The following is a 21,835-nucleotide window of genomic DNA, read 5'->3' as shown; positions in this document are numbered from 1 at the left end:
ACTGAATTTAAAGGTAGCTTAGACTTAGAGAAGATGGTTCCCACCCATCTTATCAAGGGATACACTTCATATCTCCCAGTGCATGGGAGACAGCTGACTGGAAGGAGTGGTCTGAAATTTTGATTTGGAAATGAGACAATTCGTAGTCCCACATTGGGGCTGGTGAACTTTGGCTGTCCCCACCATGATTGCTCCTCAGTAATGCTGCTTTGGGAACACATATGGGACTTTTCTTGGCTGTGAAGGAAGAGTGAGGAGGAGATTGAAAAAGATAAACAAAACTCTGGTGAAAGTGAGGAGATGCAGAAGATGTGGAATCTATGTTTCTAATTTTCCCACCCATCTTTTAAAATCTGCAGCCTTCTCCACAAATAGGGGGTGATCCATTGGCAATATATATTGTCTCGTGGTAGTTGATACTTTACCAGCTGGTAAAGCCCCAGAAAAGTTATTGCTCTATGAAGATCTTTTACTTGGGATAATTCATAAGTTTATGCGAACTCAGCCGGTTTCCCAGTGTGAACTGGAACATGCTTGAATGGTGAAATTATCTTTAAAAAGATCTGGATAGTTTGCCTCTCCCAAAAATGCATATAACATGAAGGCATGAAGTAAAAGCATGCACGAAAAGCATTATATTGGAAGAATTGCTGGCAAAAATGGCTGTGCATCTAAAGAAAAATAATACTATTAGCCCCCACATATTAGGAGAAACTAGCACAAAAAGGCATATGGATTCAAGCATTTTAAAAAATGTTATCAATTGAAGCAAAAATGTGATGAAACACATTTAAATGGTGAATACTGAGGGATGCTGTAGCTTGGTCACATCTGAGACCAGAATTTGCAATTCCTGGTTTAAATTTAGGAAATTTGCCTAAGTGGTAATGAAGCAGAACTACTAGATACCACCTTTATATAGTAAATTAGCACAATATTTTTGCATAAAATGTATTTTCAAACCACAGAGAAGGTCCTGCGTAGTATCCTCTTTTAGACTACCAGCTCAATAAGCATATTTTCTTTTCCACATCAGGGGTTTCCAAAGTTGGCAACTCCTTCAACTTCAACTCCTAGAATTATCTATGCTATGCTGCCTGGAGAATTCTGGGAGTTGAAGTACACAAGTCTTAAAATTGCCAACATTGGGGACCTCCGCACTAGATCATCCTTTTCCCACTCCTCTCCCCTCCCATCTTACCATACTTGGGAGTTGGAAAAATATAAGTTGCAGTCTGATATATTTGGAAAGTAATATAAGGAATAACAAAGAGAGGAGTGCTATTGAAGTTACTAAATTCCAGACTGCTTTAGATTTATACTGTTGCTGATTATTTGGAGTCATTGACAGGTCATGATGGTTTTGTATGGAAATATGAACTCCACCCATTGGAGATAACAAGCTTGAAAAAAAAGCAAACTGGGGACCTCTGATCTCACTGGGGGGTGTCCCTGATAACTTTTAACTCTTTTCAACTTTGATTCAACCCCTCCATGTATAAACTCTGATTCACCCCGGCATCTGTTGCCTTGCCTGAAATTAAATAGAATGTGCAAATTTGAAGTGTGCAAGGAATGGGTTTTTTCCCTTCAAGAGTATCTACTCCTTATACCATCTTTAGTGATTACCATAATTATGCCTTATCTCAGAGCATAAGCTGCAATAAGTGCGCAAACTACTTGGAATGGGACCCAGGAAGAAACTATTCCAATACAGTATGTGGTTTTAGTACTAATCTGGTAAATGAGGACTTGGTCGTAGATAAAAGGAAAAGGCATAGTTGAGGAAGGTGACGCATCATGAGACATAACAACATAGACTCTTTGAATCATATGGAGTCTTGGATAGTTGCAGGCTTTAGCTTTTTTTTTTAATGCAGAAAATCTAAAGGAAGAATACTGTATTCCAATATATAGTTGTCCAGGGTACATTATCAAGATTTCTCTTGAGGGCATTTCATATCTGTTAGGTTCTTGGTTACTATTCAATTAAATTTATTCTTCTATAACTTAAGCCTATTTGACTTGGTTCTGTCAGTTAAGACAAGAGAAAACAAATTTTGTCTTCTTCTATGAAGCACTCATTCAGGATGTTACGGATTTAATGTTATTACCTTCCAGCTTCAATTAGTGTACCATCACTAGTGCCTATATTTGACCTATTTATATACTGTAGGTTTGTCCTGCCATGAAAAAGCAGTTTCAGGAGGGATCATATTTAATTATGGAAATTAATTTTGAATGGCTCAGCAAGTGTTAGTCCTAGCAACAAGTTGGTGGTAGTTGGGAAATATTTAGGATGTACTTCAATAAACTATTAATTTAGAGCCAATATTGTTTTGGCTTAGACAAAAGGTATGGATTTTATCACACAGCAGTGATGGCAAATGTTTTTTCCCTTGGGTGCCGAAAAAATGTACGCACACACTATCGCACCTGCGTGAGTGCTCACACCATAATTCAATGCCTGGGGAGGGCAAAAATTGCTTCCTTGCTCCCCGGAGGCCCTCTGGGGGCCAGAAACAGCCCATTTCCCAACTTCTTGTGGGCCCGGTAGGCCTGTTTTTCACCCTCCCAAGACTCCAAAGGCTTCCCTGGAGCCTGGGTAGGGCAAAAACTCCCTCCCCCATCCCCCATAGGCCCTCCGGAAGCTGAAAATGCTCTTCCAGAGTCTCCATGTAAGCTGAAAATCAGCTGGCACACATGCATGCTGGAGTTGAGCTAGGTTAACAGCTCGCGTGCCAGCAGATATGGCTCCACGTGCCACCTGTGGCACCCATGTCATAGGTTCGCTATCACTGTCATATAGCATTCCTTAATGGAATCTAGTACCATTCACATAAAATAGTGAATATGACAGCGTTGGAACTTTTCCGCACTGAAATACTAGAAAGGGGAGTGGTCTATATGAAAAATTGGGGCATCTGAAACTTGTATAATGGGTGAGCAGTGCGATCAGGCAGTAGGGAAAGCAAGTAGAATGCTTGGCTGCATAGCTAGAGGTATAACAAGCAAGAAGAGGGAGTTTGTGATCCTGCTGTATAGAGCGCTGGTGAGACCACATTTGGAATACTGTGTTCAGTTCTGGAGACCTCACCTACAAAAAGATATTGACAAAATTGAACAGGTCCAAAGACGGGCTACAAGAATGGTGGAAGGTCTTAAGCATAAAACCTATCAGGAAAGACTTAATGAACTCAATCTGTATAGTCTGGAGGACAGAAGGGAAAGGGAGGGACATGATCGAAACATTTAAATATGCTAAAGGGTTAATTAAGGTTCAGGAGAGAAGTGTTTTCAATAGGAAAGTGAACACAAGAACAAGGGGGCACAATCTGAGGTTAGTTGGGGGAAAGATCAGAAGCAACATGAGAAAGTATTATTTTACTGAAAGGGTAGTAGATGCTTGGAACAAACTTCCAGCGGATGTGGTTGATAAATCTACAGTGACTGAATTTAAACATGCCTGGGATAAACATATACCAGTATCCATCCTAAGATAAAATACAGGAAATAGTATAAGGGCAGACTAGTATAAGGGCACCACTGTCCTATTGTCTTCTTTTGTTACTTTTTATAATTACATCTAATGTTTTATTTGTACAAATTACCACTCTCTAATTGTTTGACAAAATAGATAGATAGATAGATAGATAGATAGATAGATAGATAGATAGATAAATAAATAAAATAGATGGACCATGAGGTCATTTTCTGCCATCAATCATCTATGTTTCTATGTTTCTATGTTTCTGGACTGATACAGTCAGAGGTAGGATTACCGCTTCTATCAAGTTTATAACATCAATACAACACCGAGTGTTACTATAAAGGGAATCAAACAGGAAGAACAAAATAAAATGACAAAAAAGCTAAGGTATAAAACCAATGCATGGCTCTAGGTTTCATGGCTCTATGTCACAGCAATCAAAAATGCTAATGAACCCTTCTTTTTTTATGTTCTTCCACATTTCATGGTAAATGTCCCTAGTTGGACTCCAACTCTTATCACTTCAGCCAGTCTTATATCAACCATGTAGGCTAGAGATAACAGAAGGCAGTAACATAAAAGGTTGATGAAGATGTTGTAGAGATTCTCTGCCTATCTTTCCAAATTTAGCTATACAAATACACAGTGGAAGTAAATATTTTAGAAACCTTATACTCCCACAGATTGCTTCATTAAATATAGGCCAAGAATGTATACAGTAACCTTTCCCAAGATAATGCTTTAGTATTGTCTTGGACTTCATTTCCTATTATTCTCAGCCAACATGTGATATTGGAACTGCCACTAGACCATTTTCCCAGTTCACCTTTCTCAAGACATCTATCCAGATTATCTGGCCAAATCCTTTGATTTATCACAGAATTATCTTTAAATCTGCAAATCAGAGTTTTGAGCTCCTGGTCCAGCTAAATAGAAAGACGCTGAAAGGTAAATAAAATATACTGCTAAAAAAAATAATAAAGGGAACAGGCAAATAACACATACTAGATCTGAATGAATGAAATATTCTCATTGAATTCTTTGTTCTGTACAAAGTTGAATGTGCACAACAGCATGTGAAATTGACTGTCAATCAGTGTTGCTTCGTAAGTGGACAGTTTGATTTCACAAGTTTGATTTACTTGGAGTTATATTGTGTTGTTTAAGTGTTCCCTTCATTTTTTTTGAGCAGTGTACTTTAAAGATTGCTAGCAAATCTAGACTTTCTCATTTTTGTTTTCTTTTTAGATTTTCATTTTGATCTCTTCTCCAACTTTCATGACATCATATTTAGTAAACCACTGATTAACTAGCAGAGATTGATTTTTAAAAATGCCCAGGTTCAATCCATTGCCTTTTATTTTTATTTATTTATTTATTAATTTGTCCAATACACAAATACATAGGAAGAAAAATAGACATGTGGTAATATATATAAGGGTAAAAGTGAACTTAGAGGAGAGGGTACATGAAAGGAAGAGAATATATATGATAGGTGAAAGAAAGGAAAGACAATTGGACAGGGGACGAAAGGCACACCAGTGCACTTATGTACGCCCCTTACTGGCCTCTTAGGAACCTGGAGAGGTGAATCGTGGAGAGTCTAAGGGAGAAGTGTTGGGGGTTAGGGGTTGACACAATTGAGTCCGGTAATGAGTTCCACGCTTCGATAACTCGATTGTTGAAATCATATTTTTTACAGTCAAGTTTGGAGCGGTTCGTATTAAGTTTGAATCTGTTGCGTGCTCTTGTGTTGTTGCAGTTGAAGCTGAAATAGTCATTGACCGGTAGGACGTTGCAGCATATGATCTTGTGGGCAATACTCAAATCGTGTTTTAGGCGCCGTAGTTCTAGGCCTTGATTCAGATTAATCCAACACAGATTGTATCTGTGTTTTAGATTTTATCTAACACACAAATAAAAATGTGAGCTACTGTGTTAGTAGAAGTGATGTGTTTATTTTACAAATTTGGGCATTTGATGCTCAGAAGCTCTTACTGAACATGATTGAACATTGATATTAGATGTTGCCTTCTTTGTAAGCATCCTAGAAATAATTTCTTTGAGCTTCCTAAAGGTTCTACTGTATATAATTTCACTTGAGATTTATACTGCAGCTATTCAGTCTGTTTGAATGATTGTGTGCATATCTCAGCATTTGAAAGATTTCACAATGTCGACAACTGAGGTGCAGTTGAAAGCACCAATTATTCCATGTTGAGGCTTCTGTCGCAGTCCCATTGACTGAGTATATATTAAATCAGAGCTTTCTTTTAAGAGAAAGCTTTCTTTTAAGAACAAAGCTGGGGACTGGTGTCTGGTAAATGGCATCAGTTCCGGTCCCATTCACCAGTACTACTGCATCCTTATTGCCTGGCATTTATTTACACAATGATATTATCTTTGAATAAAACAAACAGATCTTTGTGTTGGAACAGGAACTTACGCATGGCTATATCCGGGGTGTTCAGGTCACCTCCGCCCTCTGTCTTTTTCTTGGCAAAGACTGAGAAGGGATTTTGGCACCCTGGGATAAAGCAAAGAACCAGTGCAGCTGAAAGAAAGTAAGATCAGAGCAGCAGAAGGATGCTACAATTTTTTTTTCCTGTTGGCATTTTATGTAAACCACCACTTTAAATATTTATTGATACCAGAACATAAGAACATAAGCAGAGCCATGCTGAATCAGGCCAAAGCCCATCGAGTCCAGCATTCTGACCTCTGTTGTATGATGGACTGGGCTGAATGTGTACGATTGTGTAGTTGGTGATGTAAGAACACTGGTTATGTTATTAATGTTTTTAATTGATTTTTAAATGTAATTATTAGATTTGTAATGTATTGTGTTATTGTTGTGTTGTGAGCCGCCCCGAGTCTTCGGAGAGGGGCGGCATACAAATCTAATACATTATTATTATTATTATTATTATTATTATTATTATTACAGTATTATTATTATTATTATTATTATTATTATTATTATTATTATTATTCAGTGTCACACAGTGGCCCACCAATTGTCCATGGGGATCTTGAGCAGAAAGAGAAAGCAAAACCCTCCCTTTCCCTCAACCCCCAACAAATGGTACCCAAGGGAATCCTGCCTGCCTCAACCATCATAGAGGCGGCACTTGGACATCTGTTTCAATAACCATCTATATGCTTGACATCCATGAATCTGTCTAATCCTGCCTTGAAGCTATCAAGGATGACAGCTGTCACGACCTCTTCTGGAAGTGAATTCCATAAACTAACGACCCTCTGGGTGAAGAAATATTTCCCTTTATTTGTCCTCACTTTCTTGCCTATGAACTTTAGGGAGTGCCCCCTCGCCCTAGTATTGTGTGATAGAGAAAAGAATTTTTCTCTGTCCACCTTTTCTATCCCATGCATGATTTTATACACTTTGATCAAGTCACCCCTTAAACGCCGTCGTTCAAGCCTGAAGAGACCAAGGCGTTGCAACCTGGTTTCATAAGGGAGGTGCTCTCCCTTATACCAGAGACGGGTTCTTCTTGCTTTTTCTACCAGTGTGCACTGTGACATTCGCGCCTGCTTGTGTACCCTTGCATGGTTTAACTTCCGTGCATGCTCAGAGGGATGAATTTACTTCTGCACATGCTGAAAGAGCCGAAAAATCGCAAACAATTGCAAAGAAAAAAGATGGCAGAAAAGACAGCACCAGAGCTATTGTGCAAAAATTGCAGCATTGACGGGCCAATATTTATTTATTATTACATTTATTTATTTATTTATTAAATTTGTATGCCACCCCTCAGAGTGCGGTACACTGGACCCCACTGATTGCAACCCACCTCTGATGGATGCCCATATTTTCTTTGAAGATGCTAAAAAGGCAGGCAATATAATTACAGTAGAGTCTCGATTATCCGTCCTTTGGTCATCCGACATTCTGGATTATCCGACGCGGCTGTAGGTATTTCTGCACCGCCAGACATGCTTCTAAACATGGCAGCCACGATGGGGAAGGTGACATGCAGAGCCCCAAACATGCCCCCAAACATTGTAATGAAAAGGAAGAAGATCGTTGTATCAGTGGAGTGGAAACTTGCAATAAAAGTTCAATACGTTTGCAATTCATATTGATTTCAAGGCTTTTCTTAGACCCTCCAGATTATCTGACATTTTCAGCTATGCGGCTATCAGCCCGCCTCTTTATGTTGGATAATTGAGACTCTATTGCAGTGATGGGGAACCTTTTTTTCCTGGGGTGCTGAAAGAGCGTGTACGCAGGCTGTCACACATGGCGAGTGCCCACACCCATAATTCAATGCCTGGGGAGGGCAAAAACAGCTTCCCCCACCCCCTGAGGCCCTCTGGAGGCCAGAAATGACTTGTTTCCCAACTTCTGGTGCGCCCTATTGTTCTGCCGGCTTCTAGTACAAGCCTCCAATGAAAAGGAAATTGGTTCAAAACAGACACACACATGCAGTAGAAGTCCAGTAAATGTTTTTTATCTCAACAAAAGAGAAGCAAAACTCCCTTTTAGAATTCAAAGGGATTTCTTGTATAAACAAGGCAGTAATGGATTAACAATGCAAGCAATAAATCAGCAATAAACCAGTACTATGAAGTTCGGCAGAAATACTGTTTGTTCCAGATGTGGCAAAAACTTATAAGGATTTCTTTTCTCAAACTCCGTGACTCCCAACAACTATGATCAGATAATCTCCACACTGATAGGCCCGCACGCTGCCAATTTAACAGCTGCTATAATTACGTGAGCACCACCCAACCATAGGTGGATTCTCTGTCGCCTGTAATATTTCTTCAGTTGTTCTCTCCTATGCATAACTCTACGCATGCATGGGTCTAGCAATTCATCATCCAAACCTACAAAAGATAATGGAGATTGGCTTCCTGGGCTGTCTGCCAAGCCCTCCTCTTCCAAGTCACCCCCACCTTCTTTTTCTTCGGGGAAACTTCACTACCTGACTCTGTCGGCAATAAAACAGGCCTATGACATGTTGATGTTTCCCCTGCATCCACCTCCACATTTCTTGGGGCAGGAGCTAGGCCAGAGCTAACCACAACACATATAGGCGCGTGTTTCACCCTTCCCAGGCTCCAAAGGTTTCCCTGTAGCTGAGGGAGGGTAAAAACACCCTCCCGCATTCCCCCTTAAGACTCTCTGGAAGCCAAAGACACCCTCCCAGAGCCTCTGTGTGAGCCAAAAATCAGCTAGCCGGCACACACGTGCACATTGGACCTGAGCTAGGGCAATGGCTCGTGTACCAGCAGGTACGGCTCCATGTGCCGCCTGTGGCACCCGTGCTATAGGTTCGCTGCCCTACTGTAGAATATAGGAAACATTTTTTTAAAAAAAAATCCACATTAGGTTTGAGTAGAATGTAGGTGTAATATTATTTAATCTTATTAGTATTCCTGCTTCTGAGCCAGTAACTGGCTGTTAGTTGCACTGGATTTTGTTTTGGTTTTAGCTTAATTCAGCCATCGGGTTTCCAAGAAACATTTTATTCTCTAGTACAGAGGACATCTTTTGTTAAAATATATTGATATAGGATTGCCAATATGATTTCTAAGATCCAATGACAGATATCGCACAAGCAGAAATACAGGGGTGTCAAATTTGTGTCCTCATGTGATGTACCACGACTTTCCCCCCACCTTCGCTAAAACGGGTGTAAGCGTGGGCAGTGCATGACGCATCCCACTCGTGGGCCCCATGTTTGACAGCCCTGCTCTAGTATAATGCGTGTTTCCAGCCATTACAACACATTGAGGAAATCTTAGCTTCAGATACTATTTGCATCTAACTATGTATATACTGTAAATGTACATTAATCTTATATAAATATTATATTATGTAAATATGGACTCCGAGGGATGGTAGAGGACAATAAGGCCTGGAGGAATGTTGTCTATGGCAGTGTTTCCCAACCTTGGCAACTTGAAGATATCTGGACTTCAATTCCCAGAATTCCCCAGCCAGCATTCGCTGGCTGGGGAATTCTGGGAGTTGAAGTCCAAATATCTTCAAGTTGCCAAGGTTGGGAAACACTGGTCTATGGGGTCACGATGGGTCAGACATGATTTCGCAGCTAACAACAACAATGTAAATATTTACTAACTTAGAGTCAAATTTACAGCCTGCTTTTTTTCCAGGATCCCAAGGCACTCTACACAGCACTCCTTCCTCCACTCCTTCTCAAGGGCTGGGACAGATTGAGCTGAGAGAGGATGACTGGCTTGAAGCCAGCTAGTTAACCAGCTGCCAAAGCTCAAGAATGAGTAAATTAAAACAATTAAGCTAAATCTCAGGAGCGTTGAAGCCAAAATTTCTGACTTCTTACCTTTTGCACAGAAAAGCTTTCTTGTAACCTCTCAGGAAATTTGGGAAAAAAGGTATTATTTTTAAAAAGTGATACACTGTACTGTATATATATTATAGCTAGTGAAAGACCGCTCTTCTTCAGCGCTACCGGTGTGGTCTCAGAGACTGTAGTGAGCGCATGTCCAGCAAGTGCACGCATGCCTGTCGGTGCTATTTCAGTGATTTTCACTGATATTTTTACTTCTGCGCATGCGCAGTAGCAGAAAATCAGCAAAAATCGGTGAAATATTTTTTATTTATTTATTTATTCGATTTTTATGCCGCCCTTCTCCTTAGACTCAGGGCGGCTTACAACATGTTAGCAATAGCACTTTTTAACAGAGCCAGCATATTGCCCCCACAATCCGGGTCCTCATTTTACCCACCTCGGAAGGATGGAAGGCTGAGTCAACCTTGAGCCGGTGATGAGATTTGAACCGCTGACCTTCAGATCTACAAGTCAGCTTCAGTGGCCTGCAGTACAGCACTCTACCTGCTGAGCCACTGAGGCTGTTAGTTATAGTTTATTAGATTTATATGCCGCCCCTCTCCGAAGACTCGGGGCAGCTCGCAGCATAACAGTAATACAATACATTACAAATCCAATAATAAAAAATTAAAACTATTTAAGAAAGCATTAATAACATAATAAAATCCCTAACTATGCAATCATACATATTCAACCTGATCTATCATACAGTAAGGCCGAACACATAATAAAAAAGCGGGGGAAAGGTGGTAATTATCCTCATGCCTGGTGACAAAAGTGGGTCTTCAGCATTTTATGGAAGGCGAGGAGGGTGGGGTCTGTTCGAATCTCTGGAGGGAGTTGATTCCAGAGGACCAGGGCCGCCACAAAGAAGGCTCTTCCCCTGGGTCTCGCCAGCCGACATTGTTTGATCGACGGGAATCGGCCGCTGGGATTCATGCGGCAGGAGGTGATCTCGGAGATAGTCTGGTCCGATGTCATGTAGTGTCCTCACACGAGATTTTGCTTTCTGCACATGCACAGAAGCCAAATCTCACAACGGAGTACGCAAAGGTTGCGTGCGCATCCCGGAATTTCCTACTGGGACGGAACACCGGAGCCCATCACTCTTTATAGAATTATAATTGGAATTATTTTATTGGCCAAGTGTGATTGGACACACAAGGAATTTGTCTTTGGTGCATAGGCTCTCAGTGTACATAAAAGAAAATATAGATTTGTCACAAATCATGAGGTACAACACTTAATGATTTTCCTACGGGTCAAATAATCAATGAAGAAACAATCAATATTAATAAAAAATATAGAATTCAAGCAACAAGTTATAGTCATACTGTCATAAGTGGGAGGAATAGGATGATAGGAATGATGAGAAAAAACTAGTCATAATAGTAGTGCAAACCTAGTAAATAGCTTGACAGTGTTGAGAGAATTATTTGTTTAGTAGAGTGATGGCGTTCGGGGAAAAACTGTACTTATGTCTAGTTGTCTTGGTGTGCAGTGCTCTGTAGTGACGTTTTGAGGATAGGAGTTGAAACAGTTTATGTCCAGGATGCGAGGGGTCAGTAAATATTTTCACTTCCCCCTTTTTGACTCTTGCAGTATGCAGGTCCTCAATGGAAGGCAGTGTAGCCCAGTGTTACTATTTTTTATGGGTATGGATTTCTTAAAAATCATCTTAATAAAAAGATTGCATACTGCATTGAACCTGAAGAGTAGTTAGCTTTCCTTGGCCTCCCATCTGTCATTTATGACCATTTTATGTCATTATCCAAAACATTTCCTTTTCTAACACCAACTTTCCCTTTCTACACGCCAATTCAAAATATTTGTGGTGGGTTTTTTGCACAGTAAATCTGAAATAAATATGCAGTTGTTGAATGACATCTAGAGCATCTGGGGTATCTTGCTATTTCAGCACACAGCTTGCAAGATTTCATCACTAGCGAATTCCAAGGTTATCCACTGCTATAGAAAATAATGACTTCGTTGAGACAATCAGATTACCAATTTAAATCATTTTCTGGGTTAGCCCAAAACTTTGACCTGTAAATGGAATGGACAGGCTTGGTTAACATTTCATCCTAAACTAGGAAAAAAAGCTAGGCATGCTTTATGAACATTTGTTTATGTGACTTGTATATGTGTGATGTAAGAATACAGTTAGTTTTTGCCATATTTACTTATTTATTTATTTATTTATTTATTTATTTATTTATTTATTTATTTATTTATTTATTCTTTGTCCAATATACAATACATATGGAATGAAATAGACATTAAGTAGTATATATAGGGATAGTAAGTAAAAAAGAAGAGGAGTGGATGAGAGGGAGAGAATATATAGGATCTATGAGAAAAGGAAAGGTAATTGGACAGGGGATGTTAGGCACATCAGTGCACTTATGTACGCCCCTTACTGGCCTCTTAGGAACCTGGAGAAGTCAATCATGGAGAGTCTAAGGGAGAAATGTTGGGGGTTGGGAGTAGACACTATAGAGTCCGGTAATGAGTTCCATGCGTCGATGACTCGATTGTTAAAGTCATATTTTTTACAGTCAAGTTTGGAGCGGTTAAAATTAAGTTTGAATCTGTTGCATGCTCTTGTGTTGTTGCGGTTGAAGGTGAAGTAGTCGTTGACCGGAAGGACATTGAAGCATATGATCTTGTGGGCAATACTTAAATCGTGTTTTAGGCGCCGCAAACATCTACAGACATTGGATGTGATCTGTGATATGAAGTGTGAAGAACTATTGCTTTGTCAGATTGTCAGATTTACAGAGTTGGAAGGAACTGGTAGGTCATCTACTCTAAACCTGTCACCCAAGCAGGAGACCCTACACCACTTCTGATAAATGGCAGTCCCATTTTTTCTTGAAAGCTTCCAGTGATGAAACTCCCACAACTTCCAAAGGCAAGCTGTTCCACTGATTGATTGTTCTCGCTGTCAGAAAATGTCTCTTTATTTCTAGGTTGAATTTCTCCTTGATTAATTTCCATCCTTGTCCGGCCTTGGAAAATAGCTTGACCCCTTCCTCTCTGTGGCAGCTCCTCAAATATTGGAACACTGCTATCATGTCTCCCCTGGTCCTTCTCTTCACTAGATTAACCATGCTCAATTCATGTAACCTTTCTTCATGAATGGAATAGAATGGAATAGAATGGAATGGAATGGAATAGAATAGAATTCTTTATTGGCCAAATGTGATTGGACACACAAGGAATTTGTCATTGGTGCATATGCTCTCAGTGTACATAAAAGAAAAAGATACATTTGTCAAGAATCATGAAGTACAACACTTAATGATTGTCATAGGGGTCAAATAAGCAATGAAGAAACAATCAATATTAATAAAAATCTTAAGATACAAGCAACAAGTTACAGTCATACAGTCCTAAGTGTGTATTTTAGTCTCCAGTTTCTTTGGTTGCTCTTTTCTGCACATTTTTTTCTAGAATCTGCACATCTTTTTTATAGTGTGGTCACCAAAACAGAATACAGTAATCCAGGTGTGGTTTTACTAAGGCTTTATAGAGTGGCACCTCACTTTATCTTGATTGTATCCCTCTCTTAATGCAATTTAGGATTGCATTGGGTTATTTTTACTGTTACCACATACTATTGGCTTGGTTACTATAAACCAATGGTCCCTAACTGTGGTCTGCAGACTCCGGGGAGATGATGTCTTCACAGGGTGTCTGCGATGGCTTGAAGAAATGTTATCATCTAAATCTTGAGCTAAGTCATGGGGGTTCATGGCCACAAAGGTATTTATAGGAGGCCTGTGATGAAGAAAAGGTTGAAAACTACTGGTGTAGACAAATAAGGTCCAAGAGGGAAGTGTTTTTAATAGGAAAGTGAACACAAGAACAAGGGGACACAATCTGAAGTTAGTTGGGGGAAAGATCAAAAGCAACATGCGAAAATATTATTTTACTGAAAGAGTAGTAGATCCTTGGAACAAACTTCCAGCAGACGTGGTAGATAAATCCACAGTAACTGAATTTAAACTTGCCTGGGATAAACATATATCCATCCTAAGATAAAATACAGAAAATAGTATAAGGGCAGACTAGATGGACCATGAGGTCTTTTTCTGCCGTCAGACTTCTATGTTTCTATGTTTCTATATTGGGTTAAATGGACTTATGACTTTTCCAATCTTAGATGCTGCAGATGATACATTTTTTAATTTTTTATTTAATTTTATTATTAGATTTGTAACGTATTACTGTTATGCTGTGAGCCGCCCCGAGTCTTCGGAGAGGGATGGCATACAAATCTAATAAACTATAACTATAACTATACAGAACTAGAGAAATGCAGTGCCAGTGGTGGTGGTGGTAATTCTTTTCTCCCATTTTATTTGATTTGTGAAAATTGTCCCTGGAACTTTTCATTGTCCTCCAAAGGGAATGTTGTGTGTGTATTTATGTTTCATTTGTGCTTCATTTTAAAAAACAGCACAGAGAAAACAGGTAATATGTTCTCTTCTGACACTGTATCATAAATTTGAACAGCCTCCCTCATTTTGGTGCTTAAACAGATCATTTAAAAGGCATCCTAAAATGAATCCCAACTCTTTTCTTCTTATGTTTTCTATGTGTGCAAGAGTATGTAAAAGAAAGAGAATGGAAAAACAAAGATGGAGTTAGAGATGAAAGCCAAAGCTACATAAAGTTCCTTCCTCCCCGCCATAAATAATGACATCCAAACCACAAGGACATCTTTTAGAAGTATATATCTAGCACTTCATAGGAATGTTGATGAAAATGGAGCTTCAGTGAATATGAAGAGGAAGCATAAAGGTGCAAGAGGACAGTTTAGTTCCTTTAGTTTTCCAGACATCAAAGTGAAAGGGAATTCTTTTCAGTAATTTCATTTAAAAAATATGAGAACCAGTTTAGTCTAGTGCAAAGGCCCGTGGGCCATATCCAGCCCACAGAGTGCTTAGATCTGGCCTGCAGGGCTGCCCTGCAAATAACAAAGGACTAGCCCACGCTGCCTTTGCCAGCAAAAAAGGGCTCCAAATCTCTGTTTTCAGCTGTGACGGCCTGCTGCAACCCTCTGCCAGCAAAAATGGAGCTTAGGAGGGTGGCCCTGCTCACTCTGGTCATGCCCCCCCAGTTCAAACACAACCCTGATGCGGCCGTCAATGAAATCAAGATTGACAGCACTGGTTTAGTGGTTAAGAATCCAGGAAGTGTAAGTTCTAATCCTACCTTAGCATGAAAGCCAGCTGAATGGCCTTGAGCCAATCACTTTCTCTTAGCTTAGCCCAATCCACCTCACAGGGTTATTGTCTGAAGGCTCCCCAGACCCTTTGCCCACCCCATTATTGCCAAAAAAAAAAAAAAAACCCCAGGGAAAAAATGCCCTGTTTTTCACAAAAACAGGGGCATTTTTGCCATTCCCCTGCACCTAGGACAGTGATGGCACGCAGAGCCGTATCTGCTGGCACATGGGCCGTTGCCCTATCTCAGCTCCAAAGTGCATGTGTGTGCCAGCCAGCTGATTTTTGGCTCCTACAGAGGCTCTGAGAGGGTGTTTTTGGCTTTCAGAGAGCCTCTTGGAGGGTAGGGGATGGCATTTTTACTCTCCCCCGCATCCAGGGAAACCTTTGGCAAAACACGAACCTACTGGGCCCACCAGAATTTGGGAAACAGGCCGTTTCCGGCCTCCAGAGGGCCTCCTGGGGGGGGGAAGCTGTTTTTGCCCTCCCCAGGCATTGAATTATGGGTGTGGGCACTCACGCATGTGCAATAGCATGCGTGCATGCTCTTTCGGTACCCAAGGAAAAAAAGGTCCACCATCACTGATCTAGGAGCTGTCTGCAGGCAGGGGGTAGGGCTGCATTCGGTGTATAAGACGCACAGACATTTCCACCTTCTTTTAGGGGGATAAAGGTGCATCTTATACTCTGAAAAATATTTGCAGGTGTTAGATAACTTTGTGCACAAACAATTATTAGAAGTCTCATAGAAATTCAAAAATAGCACATTTTTATTTGGTTGAATTTTTTTTTACATTCATTTAAATGTATTGCTATATTTTAAAAAATGAAACAGAAATATTTAGTCTTGGGACTCACATGCATTCCAAGGGGGCTTCTTGTTATCTCTGTGACCCTGTTTGTAACATTTAGTATTTATTTTTCAGTTCCTCAGTTTTGCATTATTTAAAGTTTAATGGATGGATTGATTTTGGATATAGTGTTGCTGTTTCTTACATGAAAGCTGAGTCCTGTGAGCAAAATAGGAGGGGGGTACAATTTTCAGCAGAATGTGAGGTAGAACTTAGTCACTGTGTGAAGAGATAATGGAAACATATTTTAAATCGCAAAAGATTAAGAAATATATCCTGGTGAGATATTGAAAATGACCACAACTCTTGAAAGATTAACTCCATGACTGCTAAGTGCTGAAAGAAATAACAATGTTTATCGTAGTGTTTCCTGCAATAAACATAATTCACACAGGATAGTCTGGAATACCATTTTCAGATACAAGGAACATGATACAGAAAAATGTGTTTAGCTCTGCAAATTATTCCTCACTGCAAGGGAGATTGTGGGGAGGGTCTTAATTTACACTAGTAGAGTAGAGTAGAATAGAATAGAATAGAATAGGATAGATTCTTTATTGTCTGTGTGATTGGTGACACAAGGGATTTGTCTTTGGTATATATGCTCTCAGTGTATATAAAAGAAAAAGATACATTTGTCAAGAATCATGAGGTACAATACTTAATGATTGTCATACAGTTCAAATAAGCAATCAGGAAACAATCAATATTAATATAAATCGTAGGGATACAAGCAATAAGTTACGGTTATACTGTCATAGTGGGAGGAGATGGGCGATAGGAATGATGGGGAAAAACTAGCAGTAATAGTAATGCAGCCTCAATAAATAGTTTGACATTGGAGAGGGTATTTTTTTCTTTAGCAGAGTAATGATGTTAGAGTAAAAACTCTTCTTTTGTCAAGTTGTCTTGATGTGCAGTGCTCTGTAGCGACATTTTGAGGGTAGGAGTTCAAACAATGTATGTCTAGGATATGACGGATCCATAAATATTTTCACAGCCCTCTTTTTGACTCATGCAGTATACAGGTCCTCAGTGGAAGGCAGGTTGGCAGCCATTGTTTTTTCTGCAATTCTGATTATCCTCTGAAGTCTGTGCCTGTCTTGTTGGGTTTCAGAACCAGACAGTTATAGAGGTGCAGATGACAAACTCAATGATTCCTCTGTAGAACTGTATCAGCATCTCCTTGGGCAGTTTGAGCTTCCTGAGTTGACGCCAAAAGAACATTCTTTGTTGTGCTTTTTTGATGACGCTTTTGATGTTGGGTGAACATTTTAGGTCTTGAGACTCAGTATAGTTCCCCTTCCCATTCAGTTGGTAATATTTATTTCTTTTCCTATATTCTCTTTTAAATTAAAAAAGCTTCTTGGATGAAAAACAAAATGGTTTCAAGGAAAAAAAACAAGAATGTTTGGTTAGCTTTTGAAAAAGCGCCTTTAGGACAATCATGACCTGGATGATTGAGAATCTCTGTTAAACTTCTATGACTCTATGACTCTAAAGTCTTTTCCAAAGACTCTAGATTTCTTGCGGTCCAAATGAATACGTATTTCATTCAAGCAGTAATGTAAATTTTAGTAGTCGATGTGTCTAGACTGATTTTTAAAGTATCGTCTTCATTTTTTATCTGGAGAAAATGGATTTTGCCAACAGAAAATTGACAGATTTCCCTGAAAGCTATTTTTGCAATACATCTATGTAGATGCACAGCTACGAATTATTACAGAATTTACAATTAAATTTGATTATTTCTTACCTGTGAAAATAAATATGCAGTGGATTTGTGTGTATAAAAAGCAAACAGTATAAAATGAAATGAAAATGAATCTGGATTCACTGGATTTAAATGGAATTGTACTGCTCACACAATAGTTGCAGTCCATAGCAATGTGCATGAAATGGATATATTTTTTGTAAAGTATGATTTGAAGCAGAGGTATAACTTCTTATGTCTTCTACAAGGGTCGCCCAGAAAGTAATGCACCACATCCCCCCCCCCCCCCCAGCCTACAGTAATGGTACAAATGTGAAACTTTAGATATACAGTACATTATTTGAATTGCTAGGAGTGTGTGTGTAAATTTTGCATTTCTTCAGACAGATAGCGTATTTGCATCAGTGTTTTGAAATGGCATCTGTAAGTGATGTATGTTACAAGCAGCGTGTCGTCATTGAATTTCTCACTGCAGAGAAAAGAACTGTTGGGAACATTCACAAACGTTATGGAAAATCTGCAGTTGACAGAAGTACGGTTAGTCACTGGGCACAGAGGGTGTGGCCATTGGAAGATGGTTCAGCAGAGCTCCAAGGCTTTGTGACCAGAACAAAGACTGATACCGACAGGGCATACACGCCCTTGTGTCTCGCTGGAGGAAGGCCATAGAACGGGACAGAGATTACATGGAAAAATAGGGAGTGTAAAAGAAACATTATTCCATCTTGTGTATAAGTTTCATTGTATTCAATAAATAATTGTTGGAAAAAAAGTGGTGCATTATGTTCTGGGCGACCCTGTACAAGTATTACTACTTTACTGTGACATATATGATAAAATGCTCATGATTTCCATTCAGTCTCCTTCTAAAGTTACAATGCTCTACACTGAGGATCCATAGAATTGGATTATATTATAAAACAAACCTTTTTTTAATACTGTATTAATACTGAACATTATTTTGAATAAATATGTGTGTCATGGTACATGAGTTTCTGCCAAGGTTTCTCCACAGTATTATATGGCAAAACTTTCCACCAATGGCTATGCTGTAGAAGAAAAGGCAGTGGAAGGATACGTTCCTAAGATCTCCTTGCATGATAAATAATGTTCCATCCATATGAGAAGGTTTATATAACAATTTAATTTCACTGTTATTTATGAGAACATCAAAATACCTCAACTGCAATTTATAAAAAATAATTTAGGTACTATGCCTTTGATCATCATCACTACACAGAAACCTTATAAAGATGCTTTGATAGTTTGAAAAATGAACACCAACAGTGTATGCACTAGTGAAGATGATGAGAATCATAAACAAATATGTTTAGAAGGCTTCAAAGTAAGAAGAAAGTAATAGACTTCAAAGTGAGAAGAAAGTAATACAGTATACTGCATCAAACCTGTAATTCTGATGTTCCAATTAATGCATTCCAATAGCTTGTTGTAGGAAAAGAATACAGAATGCAGAGAGACTAAAATGTATTAAATTAAGGTGAAGGAAATGGGCAGGCTTGTCCTTCATTGTGGATTTTGGCTGGTTAGTTTCTCCTGAAGCTGTGAAAACATAAACAATAAAAGACGAATATAGCTGTTTCTGATCCAAATGATTTGGCTTCCAGTATATCTGGCCTGGGATGCATTTCAGTAGAAGGCCCTCTAGTCTCTCATGGAGATGTTGCAGTTCACACTTTTCTTTTCCTTTCTCAGCATTTCAACGAGAGCTTTGACCACTTCTCTGAGAACATGGAGGACTTTTCCAATGAACTGTTCAACAGCTTCTTTGATGACCCCATGCTGGTGGAAAAGAACCCTTTGCTGGACATGGATTTGGATCCTCCCACTCCTGGCATCCAGGCAGAGCACAGCTACTCCCTGAGTGGAGATTCAGCTCCACAAAGCCCTCTTATGCCTGTCAAGACAGAAGAAAATGCCAATGGTGAGTAGAAAGCTAGATCCAGAAGCATATGCCTAAACCAGTGATGGCGAACCTATGGCAGGGGTGCCACAGGTGGCCCGTGGAGCCATATTTGCTGGCACACAAGCAGTTGCCCTAGCTCAGCTCCAACGTGCATGTGTGCACCGGCCAGCTGATTTTTGATTCTCAAAGAGGCTCCAGGAGGGCATTTTTGCCTTCCAGAGAACCTCCAGGGAGATAGGGGAGGGTGTTTTTACCTTCCTTCGGCTCTAGGGAAGCCTTTGGAGCCGGGGAGGCCAAAACATGAGCCTACTGGGGCCCACCAGAAGTTAGGAAACAGGCCATTTCCAGCCTCCAGAGTGCCTCTGGGGGCGGGGAAGCTGTTTTTGCCCTCCCCAGACATTGAATTATGGGTGTGGGCACTCGCACATGCGCGATAATACATGCAGATGCTCTTTCGGCACCCAAGAGAAAAAAGGTTCACCATCACTGGCCTAAACTGTACCGTATCCTCTGCTGATGTGATAGATGCTGTCACAAGCAGTTCCAATCTGTGTCTCTTCCAAAGAGCTATTTCTCTTGAAAGCACACAATCTGCTGCTAGCAAACTGCCCCTGTTTCCTGTGTCGTTCAAAGGGGCCCAGAGTTAAAATTGGTTCCAGCCCATTAATCTAAACCATTTTTAACTGATTTGAATCATCTAATGATAAGGCAGCTGACACTATTCAGTTAGCTATTGGAAATAGTCAAGCCAAACCGGAAACATATATAGATTTTATCTGCCTGCCACATACTCTCTCTTTGGAATGTATAACCAGGAAGCCCCATAAGCTATCTGGGGAAGATGAGTGATTGTGTTTAAACCAAATAAGGGATAGTTCAAGAAAAGGGGTGGGTGGGATAATGGAATAAAACTACACTGTTCAGACATGCTTCTTAGGAGGTGAATCCAACTGATTACAGTAAAACATACCCTTGAAGAAACATTCACAGGACTGTGATACACGTGTGAACAAGCTGAAATTACAAACTAAATTTCACTTTTTTTCCTAGTCTCCTTTGTTGAAAGTAGCAATAATGGAGGATATTGAAATAGAGCGTCCTTCAAAATAAAGCAGAGCTCTGATATATAAAAAATATTAGAGCTGACTTTTTATTTCTCAACAGGGTCTTCACAAAAGCAGACAAAACATGGGTTTTGGCCTCATGAGTCACAGCAAAGAGCCAATAACCCACTGTTTTAAGAGAGAAAAATGCTTACTGTCTTACAGTCATTTAATATAACTGATTATTTGAGTCCTGGATATTGTCCAGGAAACTGACCTCTCACTACTTCTTATTATTCACACAACATTACTGCAGATATTTTAAAGCAGTGTTCTTTGCCAAATAGTTTTTTTAAAACTGAATTATGCTAAATAAATTAGTTCCCTTGGGGAATTAATTTCAATTTGTTGCTGGTTCCCTCTAGCCACTGTTTTCATTCTTCAATCTTTGACGAGTTTGAAAGTGACCTACGATTGTCCCCACACAAAACCATAAGCCAGGTGAGCTATCACAAGTCCTAGAGCAACAAAAAGCCATTTAACCTCATCCTCCAATGAAGAGAAATTGTTAGTATTCTCTTCCTGCATTCACATTTTCAGTATAGGCTGCCATGTAGATTCATTTGGTCTTTTGCTAAATGAATATATAAGTAGCAATATTTGCCATGACAGAAGAAAAAATCCTGCAACAAATTCACCATTCCTTCTGCATTTAAAAGCCTCTTATAAGCTCTGGTGGTAAAGTTACCTCTACTAGCAAAAGTGCAATCAAGAATTTTTATTGATAGTCGTAATAATAGCGACAAGTTTCTGCCATGGCAGAAATGCTCCATATTTATAAAAGGGTGCAATAATCAGGAATCTACAACTTCATTGTAGACAAAAATTAGGAACAAAAATAATAGATATCATTTGCATCTACCTAAATTTTGTTTAAATGCAAGAAATTTATTTATTTATTCGATTTTTATGCCGCTCTTCTCCTTAGACTCATGGCAGCTTACAACATGTTAGCAATAGCACTTTTTAACCGAGCCAGCATATTGCCCCCACAATCCAAGTCAACCTTGAGCCGGTGATGAGATTTGAACTGCTGGCCTACAGATCTACACTCAGCTTCAGTGGCCTGCAGTATAGTCCTCTACCTGCTGTGCCACCTCGGCTCAGTAACGTTTATACAGTGATACCTTGTCTTACAAACTTAATTGGTTCCAGGACGAGGTTCGTAAAGTGAA

The 21,835-nt window shown here is 39.6% G+C and overlaps 1 protein-coding gene across 3 annotated transcripts in view; it reads left to right on the top strand.

Moving 5' to 3' along the window:
- Positions 1–21,835, top strand: part of CREB3L1 (cAMP responsive element binding protein 3 like 1) — a 236,034-nt gene that overhangs the window by 125,889 nt on the left and 88,310 nt on the right. For all 3 annotated transcript variants that reach the window (XM_070760498.1, XM_070760490.1, XM_070760507.1), the window contains exon 2: positions 19,347–19,575. In XM_070760498.1, the coding sequence (XP_070616599.1) occupies positions 19,383–19,575 (193 nt within the window). In that variant the 5' untranslated portion in view covers positions 19,347–19,382. The remainder of the gene's footprint in view (positions 1–19,346; positions 19,576–21,835) is intronic.

The sequence above is a fragment of the Erythrolamprus reginae genome, chromosome 1 (assembly GCF_031021105.1).
Source record: "Erythrolamprus reginae isolate rEryReg1 chromosome 1, rEryReg1.hap1, whole genome shotgun sequence".
Classification (NCBI taxonomy): Eukaryota; Metazoa; Chordata; class Lepidosauria; order Squamata; family Dipsadidae; genus Erythrolamprus; species Erythrolamprus reginae.
The sequence above is the reverse complement of the archived record's forward strand: the minus strand, read 5'-3'. Positions and strand labels throughout refer to the sequence as shown.